Here is a 16,699-nt window from a genome sequence, read left to right as displayed (position 1 = left end):
ATACACATGAGAAGTGCTCTGATTGGTGCCTTTTGTGGTTTTCCCAAATTGGCACCAGGTGCCTCTGCACCCCTTCCCTTACCCACACCCCTCCTCAGCCCCGGGCCACAGCCACACTTCCACCAGCTGCCTCGTGCTGAGGGTAGCATCCAGCTTCTGCTGTTGGTCTTCCAGCCTCGTCCAAACCTGTCCCCTCTCCCTGCCTCCCACCTAAGCCCCACTGTCCTCCCTTGCCCGGGCAGGGATGGTGTGCGCTGGGGGCTCCACCCTCCAGTCGGCTCATTCACGTATCAGGCCTGCCTCTCCGCGCCCCCTGGGCCACCCAGTACGAGGAAGCCGCACAGAAAAGGACTCAACGGAACCTGGCCACTGACACTGGGCACACGCCCCTCGGCCACCTCCTCAACCCCTCCCCTTTTACGACCAAACAAAAACGGCAAACAGGAAACGCTCGTCTTTTAAAAATTACTCTATTATTATCAAATAGAACCACAGTATCCAAAATGTCATTATAAAGTTCTATCCCCAACTAAGTGGCCCCGCCCCGCCCCTCCGAGTGGCCGGCGGCCAAATCACGCCCCCCGTGCTGATTGGTTTCATCCATTTTATTGTCAAGGAAATGAACAGCCCAAAGGGGGTTCCCCAGGTCCGCGCTAGCCCCGCCCCCCACTGGGGCCCCCCAGGGGAGACGCGGCCGCCCCGTGTCCGGGGGGAGGGGGGAGAGGAGGGACGAAGGGAGAGGGGGTGGGGGAGGGCTCACGGCAAACGGGCTGGGGGCGCCCCGTGCCCGCCCGCTGGGCTCGGGCCGGGCCACGCTCACTCGCCCGTGTGGGTCCGCAGGTGGTACTTGAGCGACTGCTTGTAGCGGAAGCACTTGGCGCAGTGCGTGCAGGGGTAGGGCCGCTCGCCTGTGTGCGCGCGCTGGTGCTCCAGCAGGTGGTGCTTCTGCGTGAAGCGCTTGCCGCACTCGGCGCAGTGGTAGGGCCGCTCCCCAGTGTGGATGCGCCGGTGCTCCAGCAGGTGGTGCTTGCGGATGAAGCTCTTGCCGCACTCGGGGCAGGCGTGCGGCCGCTCGCGCGAGTGCACGCGGCAGTGGTTGGTGAGCTTGGACTTCTCGCTGAAGCTCTTCTCGCACTCGGGGCACTTGAAGGGCCGCTCGCCCGTGTGAGTCCGCTGGTGGCGCAGCAGGTGTGAGGGGCGGCTGAAGCTCTTGCCGCACAGGCTGCAGATGAAGGAGACCTCGTGCTTGCCCGCGTGCACACGCTGGTGGATGACCAGGCTGATGTGCAGGCGGAAGCTCTTCTTGCACTCGGGGCACGTGTAGGGCCGCTCGCCTGTGTGCGTGATCTGGTGCTTGGTGAGGCTGGACTTGTGGCTGAAGCTGCTGTCACACTCGGGGCACTTGTAGGGTTTGGGGCCGCCGCCGCTGCCACCGCCGGAGCTGGGCGACTTGGGGCGCGGCTTGAGCGAGTGCTTGGGGGTGAAGCTGGGGCCACGCTCGGGTGACGCGTAGCCGCCGCGGACGCGGTGGATGCGCTGGTGCAGCGTGAGCTGCTGCTTGTGGCGGAAGCTGACCTCGCACTCGGCGCACTCGTACGGGCCCTCCTTGATGTGGTTGCGCTGGTGGATGATGAGGTTTATCTTCAGCCTGAAGCTCTTCCCGCACTCCATGCACGTGAAGGGCCGCTCGCCGCGCCGGTTCCGCTGCTGCTGGCTGCCCGAGCCCCGGTTCTCGCCTGGGTGCCGCTCGCCGTGCGACGGGGGCGCTAGCCGCTTCACCGCTGGGTTCCCTAGCTGCAGCGGCGGGGGGCTCTCCTCGCCCTCGGGGGACAGCTCCCCTGGCAGTGGTGTCGGGTACAGGCTGGCCTCGTACCTCCCGGACAGCTGCCCTAGGGACTGCAGGTGCTGCGGCAGCTCGTCGTCCTCCTCGTCTTCCTCCTCCTCCTCCTGCTCCTCGGTCTTGATCACGATCCCCTCTGCTCCGGGGGACGGGGGGTGGGGGAGAGAGACAAGATGCCGTTAGGTGTCGCCTGGCGCCCCTGACCCGGGTGAAGCAGACCCTTCGCCCACACACACTGCGTGTGCACCGCCGGCCCCAAGCCTTCGCGCCTGCTCGTTCCCCACGGCCCAGGGAACCCGGGCTAGCCACGGGGCTTAGCTCAGGAAAGGGCCCACTCGGGCGGTCAGACCAGGCCCAAAACAGGCGGGTCGGAGCCCTGTTTTGGAATTTTCTGCGGGGAAGTGGGGACGTGGGCGCTGCGTGTGCCCATCGCCTGGCACCTCTAGCGGGCAGGGACTCGCAGGTAAGAAGGAGCCCGCACGCGGAGCCCTCCTGGAGGCACGCGGGGCCAGGGAGCCAGAGGTTGGCACCCTCAGGACCCACGACGCTCCAAGCCCATCAACACTCCTGTCTTATTTTGGCCACTTGAGGGTCGGGTTTCTACCATGCAAGGGTCCTGACTCATCAAGTTGGCAATATCTCCCCCTCTGCGGTCTCCTCTGCCTGAACTCGGCTCAGCCTCGCTGGCCTCCTTTCCGGAACTCCCCTGCAGATTTCTCCTCAGGTGCCTTCACTGCCCCTCCACCAGCAAATCCCCCCTCCTGAGGCCGGGTTGGGGGGGGTGGTGTCTCCAAACCCTGCCCATTGCTTAACACCCAGCCCCAATCCTGTCTCCCCCAGAAAACCTTCCTTGGCCTTCCCAACCTGTATCCCTCAAGCCCTCTTGAGCCCACAGCAGGCGTGGGGGTGCCTCCTGAGGTAGTCTTCACCTCCATGGGTGGATGGCTCACTGCACGCGGACTCCACCGGTCCTGACCCTGGAGCTGGCTGGGGTCTGAGGTAAGTGTTCCATGAACACCCCAAATGGTGATGTCCTCCTCCTGGGGCTCTGCCCTCTTGCCTAAGAGGTTGTCTGTTTTACAGGGTTCCTGGAGAACGTAAGTGGGAGAGTCCGCCAGCATCTGTGTGAATTTTCTCAAGTGCCTTGTTCTTACCTGGCCCTCTCTAAACAGAGTTGGGGAGCTCTATTCTTAGTGGCCAACTTTGTGTGACATGAGAAAGGCATTCACTTTTGAGTCCGCCTGTGATAGGGAAGATGTGACCGTCTGACATTTGTGGAGTTCTCAGGAGCAAACAACTAAACTTTTCCAGAACACTTTCCACCCACACTCTCTCATGTTCCCAATATCCTATCACAGGAGATGTCAAGCAAGAATTATCCCTGTCTCACAGACATGCGGCACCCAAGCTTGCCGCTGTCACGTAACGTTTCCAAATAAAGTAAATAAACTGAGACCTCTTCAGCACTTGCAATTGAAGGACCAGCTAGTCTGTCCCCTCAACTGACAGGGAAACTGAAGACGGCCGTGTTCGTGAGCTGGCCAAAGTCTTGTAAGTCTGTCAGTGACCGCTAGGCCACAGCACCTCCAGCTACTCCTCTGCACCCTGTAAGTGGCAGTGTTAAAATTAGAACACAGGTGTGCCGAGTCCCAGCTCAGGCCTCCCCGGCTATAAGACAATGCTGCCTCAGTCCACTCAGGACGCTCAGCAGGAAGTGACCCAGAACATCCCTGGAACATGATGCTTAAAAGATCAGGAAGGAGGAAGCAGCTTCGGAGGTTGGCAACTCATTGCCCTGGTGTTGATCCTGAAAATAGGGTTGTTATGAAAGGCAAAAGGGAAATACGGGCCGTAGAATATTGGAACTCTCCTTGGGTTTCAAAGTTGTATTTTCTTAACAAAATAAGAAGATACAGTTGGCCCTAAAATTCAGGGCTTGAAATCCCACAAAGAATCTTAGAGTATTACTAAGTGGTACTAATAAAACTAACGGGAATGTTCCCAGGGCAATCAATGCAAGGAAGCCTCACGATTTGCCTTGTGTCTTTCACCATTCTCTAATGAAGGACAACGTGGTATGTTAAAAAGGTTTCTCGGCTATCATGCAATTAATTATTTAAAAATAAACAGTTAGATCCACATCGTTTGACCAAGAATAATGTCCATGATATTTTATTATTGTGTGCGAAAAGACAAACTGCAAGGGAATAAAATAAAGTGAAAAAAATTTTAATAATAATTTCTCTGTATAAATATTAACTGATACGATGGCTAATGACTCCTAGTATACTAGACTTTGATAAGTCTAGTATAATCTTAATGATTCAAGAAAAGTTCAGGTTCATTTCATTTATGCATATAGTTGTACAATTCTCGAGTAAAACAGTAGCTAAGTAGACTTAGTAGCTAAGTCTAGTAGTGTATTTAAAAAATACACCATGAGGATCACACGGGGCTTTTCCCAGGCCGGCATGGACGGGTCAGCATCACAGAAGCCGTCCTGGCAGTGCTCCTGAGAGCACACATCCTCACAGGGAGCAAGGGTGTGCAGCCTGGTGACCCCGAGGCTTTGAGAGTAAACAGAAATGAGGCCTAGATTCCGCCAGAAAAAGACAGCATGGTCTCAGCCGTTTGCAAAGATGTGCGATCCAAGGTGGAAATCTTCAAGCCAGTTGAGGCTTCTAGTGTGACACAGGGATGACCAAGGACAGACATATCAGGAGACGGAAGTTCTCGCTTTGCCACCAGTGTGTGACCTTCTCGGCCTGCCGAGGGAGGGGGCGGAGAGATGATCTCTGCCATCCCCAGAGGTCCTCATCTGACCTGGTCTTTGGCTGCAACGCCCTCTTTCCTTGCCCAGGGACGGATGCTTTTAAATCCCAGGGCAGGGGACCTGGACCTAAGGCCCTGTTTGGTTCGGTCACAACTGTTGAGCCCTCTGCGTCAGTGACCTCTCTGAAGGAGACCTCAGCTTTCCCCCAGGACCCCCCACCCTGCCCCCTCTGCAGGCCTGACGACACCAGCTCCCCCCCACTCACCCGCACAGTTCCTCTGCTGCACCAACATCTGCTTGAGCTCACTGAACTCGCCTGAGCCCTCCGTGGATGCCTCCAGCGGGTTTTCCGGCTCCTGCATGTCCAGGTCCGGCTGCTCGCCGCACGGGTCCCCCAGCTCTGAGTCCTGGAAGCCGTGCTCCTCCACCTGGCCCATCAGGGGCTCCGGCGTCTCCAGGCTCTCCGAGCCCTCGTCGTTGGTCTGCACCTCGATCTTAATCACGATCCCATCATGAGCTGAGAAGGTGGGTGGGTGGGGGCGGGAGAGGACAAAAGAATCCAGAACATGTTCATTCCACCTGCTCAGGTTTTTGCAGCCCTAGAATTTATATTTTCAAAAAGCCTTATTTTAGAGACCCTGAAGAAATATCCCGAGTTGGCGGTGAGTAGGCATAAAATTTTCTGGACACCGTGTAGCCTTGAATATAAACTGGAGTCGAGTTAAAACAGAGGCAGTTTGTTTCCACGACCCCTTGTAATTTTATAAGATAGTCATGGTTTCTTTTAAAGAGACCCCAATTCCTTTTCCCAGGTTGCTGCTGCTGCTGCTAAGTTGCTTCAGTTGTGTCTGACTCTGTGCGATCCCATAGACAGCAGCCCACCAGGCTTCCCCGTCCCTGGGATTCTCCAGGCAAGAACACTGGAGTGGGTTGCCATTTCCTTCTCCAGTGTGTGAAAGTGAAAAGTGAAAGTGAAGTTGCTCAGGTTAGGCCAGAACAAAGCCAACACCAACTCTCTCTCTCTCCACCTCAACCAAGTTAATCAAGACAAGGCTAATCATGTGGTTGGGCTTCCCAGGTGGCTTGCTGCTGCTGCTGCTGCTGCTAGGTTGCTTCAGTCGTGTCCGACTCTGTGCGACCCCAGAGACGGCAGCCCACCAGGCTCCCCTGTCCCTGGGATTCTCCAGGCAAGAACACTGGAGTGGGTTGCCATTTCCTTCTCCAATGCATGAAAGTGAAAAAAAGTGAAGTCGCTCAGTCGTGTCCGACTCCTAGTGACCCCATGGACTGCAGCCTACCAGGCTCCTCCGTCCATGGGATTTTCCAGGCCAAGAGTACTGGAGTGGGTTGCCATTGCCTTCTCCATCCCAGGTGGCTTAGTGATAAAGAATTTGGCTGTGATGCTGGAGATCTGGGTTCGATCCCTGGGTGGGGAAGATCCCCTGGAGGAGGACATGGCTACCTACTCCAGTATTCTTGCCTGGGGAACCCCATGGACAGAGGAGCCTGGCTGCAGTCCATGGAGTCTTAGAGAGGCGGACATGACTTAATGACTAAACAATGACAACAGTCATCTGGTCATTTGCACACCCTTTCAAGTCCTGGCCAGGTGTCCTATACTGACAGGCCAGAGGCCCCTCACCCCCACCCCCGGCCCCGCCCCAGTCCCCTCTCCCAGCCTCCATTTATAGGCACAAGAGGGGGCCGCCGGGTTGTTTTTAGTTAAATAGCATCTGATTACACACATGGCCCTGACATTAAAAAAAAAATCTACTTGTATGTCTGTGGTAGGCTAATTTCAAATGTTGTTACACACAGGCATCACTTTACATAAATAGGATTATAGCACACATTTCTGGTTTTCAGTGCAGTATTTTTCCCCTTTTAATTTGCCTCCCCTTCCCCTCGCTCCTCACTTGACAAGTACAAGGGTCTCAGGTCACTCCCGTAAGGGACCTCACAATTTTCTCTGTGCTTATGGAATGATTTATCATAGCACGTTTACATTTCTTTTCTAGCCATTGGTTGCAAAAAACAAAACTGCCTTATACATAATCCTCTATGTTCCTTTCTCAAATATACTGTAGAAATCCCTTCACGGCAATTTCTGTAAGCTAATGCAGCCTTTTAAAAGCTGAGACTATTCCACAGTGAGGATCATACAGCAATGTGTTCAATCATTTCCTTATTGACAACATTCACTTTTTGCTCCTAGGCTTTTGCCCTGGTGAACAGCACTGCCGTAAACATGTGTTTATTTATATCTCTAACCAAAAGGAGTGCTTTTATTTTTAGGAGAGTGGCGGGAGTGGGACTGCAGGGTCAAAAATTAAAAATATTTTCAATTCTGACAGATGTCATCAGCCTGCTTATCCACAGGGCTGTGACAATTCACATCTCTACCAGCACTTTCCCCGCGTCCCCGGCAGAAGACATCACTGCTCTTTTTAACTTTCCTTGGTCGGATGGGTACAAAGTGATAACTTACTGATACTTTAATAGTTCTGCTTCCCTGATGAGGGTAATGTGAGTGTCAATCCTTGGTCTTTGAGAGTAGATTCTTTGCGAACTGTGTTCTGTCAATCGGTCAGAGACCTTTGATTCCTGTATTAAAGATAACCTATTTCTCTTACTAGCATTTCAAATATTTCTCCCAAATTCATCATTTGTCTTTGCCTTTGTGTTACCTTTTATCATGAAACTTTCCTACAGTTTTCATTTCATCAGTTATGTCCCTTTCCCTTTTTATGGCCTGTGGGTTTTCTATTTTACGGGAGTTAAGCAGGGGGTCTCCTCTGGCCCTAGGTGGTTCATCTGGTCTCCCAGATTTTCTTCCCAGGTCCTTATCATTTTATTTTTTACCTTTAGTTCTTTATTCCACCCGAAATTTGCTTTCATCTTGTGTATAGTGTGAGGTAGGGGCTCCACTTTATTTTCTTGCATATGGATAGAGCTATGCCAGCATAAATCCCCTCAAATCACTGTGTTAATTAGGGAAATTGTAAATGTACAATGCATGAACATACTCATTCTTTGAACATTTATCCCATAGCTATTTACTGAGCACCAACCACGTGCCATGCGTGTTCCAACGGTGGAACACACGAGGGAACAAAACAGAGCTCCCTGCCTGCCTACATCTCACATAAGGCAATGAACATAATTAATAAACTAGATGGTGTGTTACAAGGCGTAAGTGCTGTGTTAAAAGAAACGGGACCAGGATCCCAGTGGATGAAGCTCCTCACTGTCCTTTGCCACGTTCCTTCGTCCCGCCTGAATGAAGTGGACCACTAATCATACTAGCAACTGATGGCACATGGCCTAAAGTTGGGTTCTTTCTGATGCCTGGCAATCCTTTAATTCCTCTCTGATCAGCCGCCTAACTAAGTCCCAAACGATGGGGAGCGCACTGCATAGGAAACAGTCGAACAGCCTTCCACGCAGCCGAGCCTGCTTTCCCTCCGAACTGAGCCACTGGAGAAGTCTTCATCCCACTCTCTGTCTTACAAAAAAGATAAGTCATCCACACTTACACCCTGGCTTCCTCCTGCTCCAGCGTGACATCATCGCCTGGCCTCCTGTGTCCCTCCTCCGGCCTCCCCTCTTCTGGGCTCTCTACTACATCACAACCGTGGCTCCAGCATCAGAAAAATATCTTCCCTGACTTCAGAAACTCCTGGAAATATTTTGCTTGCCTTCTCCCTAAGATAATTTTTTAAAACCAGGTACTCATTTGCACCTTCCTGAATAAATACATAAAATGCTTCAATCGCTGCAAAAGATGTAATTTCTGGAGTATTGTAAATATTGATAGTTTAAAATAAACTCTTCCATTGCCATTTAATGTTGCCAATGGAATCTTAGAACTCTGGCAATTTAAAACCCACCATTATTCACTTAAAAAATACATGAACAAATTCTTCTTTGATACTCGAAATTTTAATATCATTCCTTTTCACCTTGGACTTCTATTTCCGTTCCCACTTTACCCACAGAATTTTATCCTAATAGAACATATTTTTGTGCTCAGATGCCTTTTACTGATCACCTCATCTACCACTCTGCCACAGAAATGTGCATGTAAATGGAAAGATTAATTTTGCTTTCATTTCTAATAACCACAGGGCTCTAAGAGTTACTTTTCTGCCTGGTTTAAGTCATCCTTAGTTATTACTATTGTGGAATGAAAAATAATTATTCAAGATGGGAAACCAAAAACCTGGAGGAAGTGAATCTCTTACAAGGATGGATAGGGACTTTTCCCCCAATTAGTTCACTTATCTGAGAGTGAATATTCTTATCTCTTGAGTGAGACAGAGTTCAGAATAAATTCTATTCCTACTTCTCATTTTTATAAATATAACCATTGGGAGAGCTCATTTGCATAGATCTGGAGATGGGCTGGCGGGAGCTTTGTTATGGAATCATCCCTCTATTCTGTGAACTTCTGAATTACAATGCTGCAAAAGCACATGGTTATCATCAAAAGCTGTTTTTAATGACCTATTAGCTGACAACTTAATTAGGTTCTCTTTCAATTTTGTTGAAAGTCAGGTATTCCAAATATCTGACTTCCGAACAATTCACCATCCAGACCCCTGAGCCATGCACTTATGGTCCCCATCCCTGCCACAGTCTAGCTTGTGTCTTTGTTTCATGACCCCAAGGGCGTTTTATACCTCAGAGAAACACTCCACAGTAAGGCAAGATGGGCAGGAGGTGCCTGTTCTTTATTTTCAGTAGTGGGAGACCCAGGAGCTAAGGAACAGCACTGCTGGGACTGCAAGCGTCCAGCGCCCTCGATGATGTGTTTTATGAAGGAGAACAGATGGACGAAGACTTGGAAACAGGACCCACAAATCCATCCGTGTTGTGCCTTCTGGGAAAGCCACTCGTACCCCCTGGGCATGGGTGTTCCAGCCTGAAGACCACAAAGCCTTCCCATCCCTTTGTTGTTCAGTCGCTAAGTCACGTCTAACTCTCTGCGACACCATGAACTGCAGCATGCCAGGCTCCTCTGTCCACCACTATCTCCTGGAGTTCGCTCAAACTCATATCCATTGAGTGATGCCGTTGAGTGATCCAACCATCTCAAACTCTGTCGTCCCCTTCTCTTCCTGCCCTCAATCTTTCCCAGCATCAGGGTCTTTTCCAGTGAGTCAGTTCTTCACATCAGGTGACCAAAGCTCTGGAGCTTCAGCATCAGTCCTTCCAATGAATATTCAGAGTTGATTTCCTTTAGGATTGACTGGTTTGATCTCCTTGCTGTCCAAGGGACTCTCGTGAGTCTTCTACAGCACCACAATCAATTGTTCGGCGCTCAGCTTTCTTTATGGTCCAATTCTCACATCTGTATGTGACTGCTGGAAAAACCATAGCTTTGAGTATGTGGACCTTTGTCGGCAAAGTGATGTCTCTGCTTTTTAACGTGCTGTCTAGGTTGGCCATAGCTTTTCTTCCAAGGAGCAAGCGTCTCTTAATTTCATGGCTGCAGTCACCACCCACAGTGATTTTGGAGCCCAAGAAAATGAAGTCTGTCACTGCTTCCACTTTTTCCCCTTCTATTGGCCATGAAGTGATGGGACCAGATGCCATGATCTTCGTTTTTTGAATGTTGAGTTTTAAGCCAGCTTTTTCACTCTCCTCTTTCATGTCCTCCTTTAAGACCCTCACTGCACCAGACGTCCTAGGCGGCTCTCAGCCCATCATGAGTGTGACTCTCTGTGAACCCAAGCCGTGGTCTGCTCCTCTGTGGCATCTAATTCTTTTCCCCTTGAAATGGGCAGCAGCCGGTAGACATTTCTGTGCCTCTCCCCTACTTTCTGGGGCGCAGAGGAGCCAGTGCTTCCCACTGAAAAGTTCTCTCCGCACCGAACAACTTTTGAGAAACAGGACTGACAGCCAACAGCCACACTGCATTCATAAGCAGTAATCTGTTCTCCCATTTAGAAAAAATTAATCAAAGACAAATACACTGTGGGAACATGGTTTATGACCAAAGGTAGCATTTCAAACCATTGGAAAGGGATTAGGTAAGTGGAGTGGAGACAACTGGCTTCCTGACTAGAAGAAAAAACAAAAAATCTTCACATATCTCACCTCAAAATAAATTATGGATGAATAAAACTTTAGACATAAATAATGAAATCACACTAGGATTAGGGAAAAAAAGCACAGTTTTTTCCCCCTCCCCCGGCCCCTCTTCCTTCCTTTCTATAAACAATGTTGAGCTGAGGAACTGGCTACTCTGAGACCCTCTGGGACTTCAAAGATTCCTTCCAGAAGCTACCTGGTCAGTTACACCAAACATATTGAATATGCACAATACTATAATCTTTAGTATAATGTGCAATCAACCATAACCTTTTGGTGTAAATTTTCTGGAAAAAAAATCTGTAGATTTGCCTTGACATTGTTCGGTGATAAGAAATAGTTAATTTGTGATTGGTTTTTAATCTTGCAACTACATTTCTTCATAAGAACTCTTCTGAGATGGGAAAAATCTCTGCTACAAATTGTTTTCAAAGGTATTAAATGTTGTGAACACATTTAATTATTAATGAAGCGGGTATAATGTTATTCTGGGAGACAGTTAAACATTTAATTATTTACATTTTGTAATTTTCAAATAAAGACATCAAAGATATATTTTTGGAAAAAGCAAGTTGCTAAACAATGTACTTCTATACTGTCTGAAAAACACTTTTTTAACAATGAGGAAGCATTTATTCCACAATTAAGGCTCTGTGTACATGCGTTTGACTACATGCGCATGAACTGAAAGGGATAAGCTGCTCTTTTTTTTGGCTGTGCTGTGTGGCTTGTGGGATCTCAGTTCCCCAACCAGGGATCGAAACTGGGCCCTCCGCAGGGAAAGTGTGGAGTCCTAACCACTGGACCTCCAGGGTGGTCCCGAGCTGTTGACTCTTGAGAGAGAATTATGGAAACTTTCACTCTTTTAGCTTTTCTTCTTCTTGAATTATGTTGATGCAACTTCAGAAGCTCATTGGAAAGTGAAAACCAGCATTGCCACGTTAACTTTCTCCACCAGCTCAAAGCACAGAAATAATGGCTGACATGGGCTGTCCAACCTTCTCATGGGTACAATTTCTGTTAGATTTTTTAAACTTTGGTATATTAATTTTTAAAATCGTCTTTAAAAAGTTTATATATGCACATAGGTGGGAGGGTTGAAGAGTTCTTAAAAACTCACTTTTAAAAAGCTCCCCACCATCCTTCAACCTGCTCCCAGAGGCAGTCACTTCCCATCCTTCTAGCTGATTCTTTTGTCATTCACCTTCATACCTCTCTGTAACAAAATGACACTGCTACTCCCTGAGTCTTCAGTTTAAACATTATCTACTGACTTCCTAGAGCTGGAGGTAAGGACCATCTCTTCCTCATCCATCCACATCTTGTCCAAATCCCTGATTCTTCCCAGTTTGTAATTCTGGTTGGGTTAAATGGGTGTTTTCGTTATGGGATTATGAAATGCCATTTAAAACTGAATCATGTACCACACTTATAAGTACTTTTCTATGCCTGTAAACACTTTTCGATTTCCCTGGAGGTTGTTTTCTTTTCCTTTGCTTATTGGTGTTTAGTCGCTCAGTTGTGTCTGACTCTTTGGCAACCCCATGGACTGTAGCCCGCCAGGCTCCTCTGTCCATGGGATTTCCCAAACAAGAACACTGGAGTGAGTTGTCATTTCCTTCTCCAGGGGATCTTCCTGACCCAGGGATCAAACCCAAGTCTCCTGCAAGTCTCCTACACTACAGGCAGATTCCTTACCACTGAGCCACTGATGAAGCCCCTTCTTTTGATTAACCTGTTAATTACCACTCAGTCGGCTCCAAAGTCTCCCCCGACCCTTCCTAAAACTCTCCTTTCAAAATATCCGAGCATAATGGGTATTTCACAGGTTTACCGACTTGAAAATTTTTCTTCAAATTCATGCTCCAGTCTGGACTTGTGCCTCCAGATCCACAATGTCTTTTGGGGATCCCCTTTGGGATTCCTTCACCTGTCTTGTGTTGGAGCTCCTTATACCTCTTCCTTGGTTTATTTCCTCACTTGGCAAAGTACGTGCCTCAGCTTGAGGAAGGGAGTGTAGCAGACCTTGAACATCTCAATATCTTGATTTCATTCTCATATCTAATTAGATGATTCTGGTTAGATATCAAATTCAACAAGGTTGGAAAATACTTTCCAATTTTATAATGTTTAGTTCAGTTCAGTTGCTCAGTCGTGTCCGACTCTTTGCGACCCCAGGAATCGTAGCGCACCAGGCCTCCCTGTCCATCATCAACTCTTGGAGTTCACTCTGAGTCAGTGATGCCATGCAACCATTTCATCCTCTGTCGTCCCCTTCTCCTCCTGCCCCAAATCCCTCCCAGCATCAGAGTCTTTTCCAATGAGTCAACTCTTTGCATCAGGTGGCCAAAGTACTGGAGTTTCAGCTTTAGCCATCATTCATTCCAAAGAAATCCCAGGGCTGATCTCCTTCAGAATGGACTGGTTGGATCTCCTTGCAGTCCAAGGGACTCTCAAAAAAGTCTTCTCCAACACCACAGTGCAAAAGTATCAATTCTTCGGCACTCAGCTTTCTTCACAGTCCAACTCTCACATCCATACATGACCACTGGAAAAACCACAGGTTTGACTAGACGGACCTTTGTTGGCAAAGTAATGTCTCTGCTTTTGAATATGCTGTCTAGGTTGCTTATAAGTTTCCTTCCAAGGAGTAAGCATCTTTTAATTTCATGGCTGCAGTCACCATCTGCAGTGATTTTGGAGCCCAAAAAAATAAAGTCTGACACTGTTTCCACTGTTTCCCCATCTATTTCCCATGAAGTGATGGGACCAGATGCCATGATCTTAGTTTTCTGAATGTTGAGCTTTAAGCCCACTTTTTCACTCTCCTCTTTTACTTTCATCAAGAGGCTTTTTAGCTCCTCTTCACTTTCTGCCATAAGGGTGGGGTCATCTGCATATCTGAGGTTATTGATATTTCTCCCAGCAATCTTGATTCCAGCTTGTGCTTCTTCCAGCCCAGTGTTTCTCATGATGCACTCTGCATAGAAGTTAAATAAGCAGGGTGACGATAGACAGCCTTGACATACTCCTTTTCCTATTTGGAACCAGTCTGTTGTTCCATGTCCAGTTCTAACTGTTGCTTCCTGACCTGCATGTAGGTTTCTCAAGAGGCAGGTCAGGTGGTCTGGTATTCCCATCTCTCGAAGAATTTCCACAGTTTCTTGTGATCCACACAGTCAAAGGCTTTGGCATAGTCAATAAAGCAGAAATAGATGTTTTTCTGGAACTCTCTTGCTTTTTCCCTGATCCAGTGGATGTTGGCAATTTGATCTCTGGTTCCTCTGCCTTTTCTAAAACCAGCTTGAACATCAGGAAGTTCACGGTTCATGTATTGCTGAAGCCTGGCTTGGAGAATTTTGAGCATTACTTTACTAGCGTGTGAGATGAGTGCAATTGTGCGGTAGTTTGAGCATTCTTTGGCACTGCCTTTCTTTGGGACTGGAATGAAAACTGACCTTTTCCAGTCCTGTGGCCAGTGCTGAGTTTTCCAAATTTGCTGGCATATTGAGTGCAGCACTTTCACAGCATCATCTTTCAGGATTTGAAACAGCTCAACTGGAATGCCATCACCTCCACTAGCTTTGTTCGTAGTGATGCTTTCTAAGGCCCACTTGACTTCACATTCCAGGATGTCTGGCTCTAGGTGAGTGATTACACCATCGTGATTATCTGGGTCGTGAAGCTCTTTTTTGTACAGCTCGTCTAGGTATTCTTGCCACCTCTTCTTAATATCTTCTGATTCTGTTAGGTCCATACCATTTCTGTCCTTTATTGAGCCCATCTTTGCATGAAATGTTCCCTTGGTATCTCTAGTTTTCTTGAAGAGATCTCTAGTCTTTCCCATTCTGTTGTTTTCCTCTATTTCTTTGCATTGATCACTGAAGAAGGCTTTCTTATCTCTTCTTGCTATTCTCTGGAACTCTGCATTCAGATGCTTATATCTTTCCCTTTCTCCTTTGCTTTTCACTTCTCTTCTTTTCACAGCTATTTGTAAGGCCTCCTCAGACAGCCATTTTGCTTTTTTGCATTTTTTTTAAAATGTAAAGAACTTTAAAGGCATTGCTCTGCTGTCTTGTAGTTTTCAATACTGCTGAAATGTCCAAAGGCATTCTAATTCTCATTCCTTTGTATGAACGTGGATTTTCTCCCAGAAGTTTGTCAGATCTCCTGGGTCCTCAGCTGTTTTGCAAACCCTTGCTCAAGTATTTAAGGCAACATCAATTTTTACCCATTGTTCTGGACAGTTGGTGGCTTTTCAACCTGGAGAGTTATGTCTTTAAGTGCTGGGAGTTTTCCCTGAGATCTTTCATCACTAATTCTCTCCTCCCTGAAAATCTGCTATTCTTTTTTTCTGATTTTTCTATTATCTGGATGGTGAACTTCCATCTTTAGATTTTCTTATTCTCTATTTTCTTTTCTGTTGTTTTGTTCTATTTTCCTGGGTCATATACTCAATTTTATTAAACACTGCTCAGTTCAGTTCATTCACTCAGTTGTGTCCGACTCTTTGTGACCCCATGAATTGCAGCACGCCAGGCTCCCCTGTCCATCACCAATTCCCAGAGCTTGCTCAAACTCATGTCCATAGAGTTGGTGATGCCATCCAACAATCTCATCCTGTGTCATCCCCTTCTCCTCTTGCCTTCAATCTTTCCCAGCATCAGGGCCTTTTCCAATGAGTTGGCTTTTCCCATCAGGTGCCTAAGGTATTGGAGTTTCAGCTTCAGAATCAGTACTTCCAATGAATATTCAGGACTGATTTCCTTTAGGATGGACTGGTTGGATCTCCTTGCAGTCCAAGGGACTCTCAAGAGTCTTCTCCAACACCCCAGTTGAAAAGCATCAGTTCTTCAGCGCTCAGCTTTCTTTATAGTCCAACTCTCGATGACTACTGGAAAAACTACAGCTTTGACTAGATGGACCTTTGTTGGCAAAGTAATATCTCTGCTTTTTAATATGCTGTCTAGGTTGGTCACTGGAGAAGGCAATGGCACCCCACTCCAGTACTCTTGCCTGGAAAATCCCATGGATGGAGGAGCCTGGTAGGCTGCATTCTGTGGGGTCGCGAAGAGTCGGACACAACTGAGAGACTTCACTTTCACTTTTCATTTTCATGCACTGGAGAAGGAAATGGCAACCCACTCCAATGTTCTTGCCTGGAGAATCCCAAGAACGGTGGAGCCTGGTGGGCTGCCGTCTCTGGGGTCGCACAGAGTCGGACACGACTGAAGCAACTTAGTAGCAGCAGCAGGTTGGTCACAGCTTCTCTTCCAAGGAGCAAGTATCTTTTAATTTCATGGCTGCAGTTACCATCTGCAGTGATTTTGGAGCCCAAGGAAATAAGTTTGGTTCTCGGTTATCCATTTATATTAAAAGCTGAGTACTCAAAAGTGAATTGCAAATCTGGTGCATCCAGGTAGGGTGTGGTTTCCCAGCAGGATGGTTTGGCTAGGTCATTTCACTGGGAAATCTTTTGGGCTGGCCCTGAGAGTCTCCAGATAAGAGTTTCCCAGTACCCTGCCCTGAGGGTTAAACCTGGATGTGAGCATAATCTTGGGAGTCAGGTTAGGGAAGAAAGCTGGAGATTTCAAGATCTGTCTGTAAGCTTCACTCATTCCCTTGTTTTCAACATGGTACCCATCCTCTCAATTGTGCCTGGTGTCCACGTCCAGAGATGCTTCTGTCTTCAGAGAATAAGCTGTGGTCACCCAGCAGGGTTGGGTGAGGCCATGGAGGGAAGTGGCAGTGTTTAATGGACTCTCAAGATGCTTGACTAGTGCTCTGCTTTTAGCCTCACTTTTACCCCCATTTCCAAAGCTACCTGGTATCTCTGGTGCTGCTAGTTGCCGGGTCTTGAGCACGGTTGGGGTAGACTGCAGACTGGGTTTCCTCCCAGCTTCCTTAACACCAGTTTTGGATTCAGCTTTCTAAATCAGTGACCGCTCAGCCATCTGCTCTTAGCCTTCCAAAACTCAGCTGCTGCCGTC

At 48.1% G+C, this 16,699-nt stretch overlaps 1 protein-coding gene across 2 annotated transcripts in view; it reads right to left on the bottom strand.

Moving 5' to 3' along the window:
- ZNF777 (zinc finger protein 777) overlaps positions 455 to 16,699 on the bottom strand; it is a 33,433-nt gene continuing 17,188 nt past the window's right edge. For both annotated transcript variants that reach the window (XM_018046810.1, XM_018046809.1), the window contains exons 5-6: positions 4,879 to 5,130; positions 455 to 1,976 (exon numbers count right to left, since the gene is read on the bottom strand). In XM_018046810.1, the coding sequence (XP_017902299.1) occupies positions 817 to 1,976; positions 4,879 to 5,130 (1,412 nt within the window). In that variant the 3' untranslated portion in view covers positions 455 to 816. The remainder of the gene's footprint in view (positions 1,977 to 4,878; positions 5,131 to 16,699) is intronic.

Source organism: Capra hircus, chromosome 4, assembly GCF_001704415.2.
Source record: "Capra hircus breed San Clemente chromosome 4, ASM170441v1, whole genome shotgun sequence".
NCBI classification, from domain to species: Eukaryota; Metazoa; Chordata; class Mammalia; order Artiodactyla; family Bovidae; genus Capra; species Capra hircus.
This window is presented reverse-complemented; position numbering and strand designations above follow the sequence as displayed.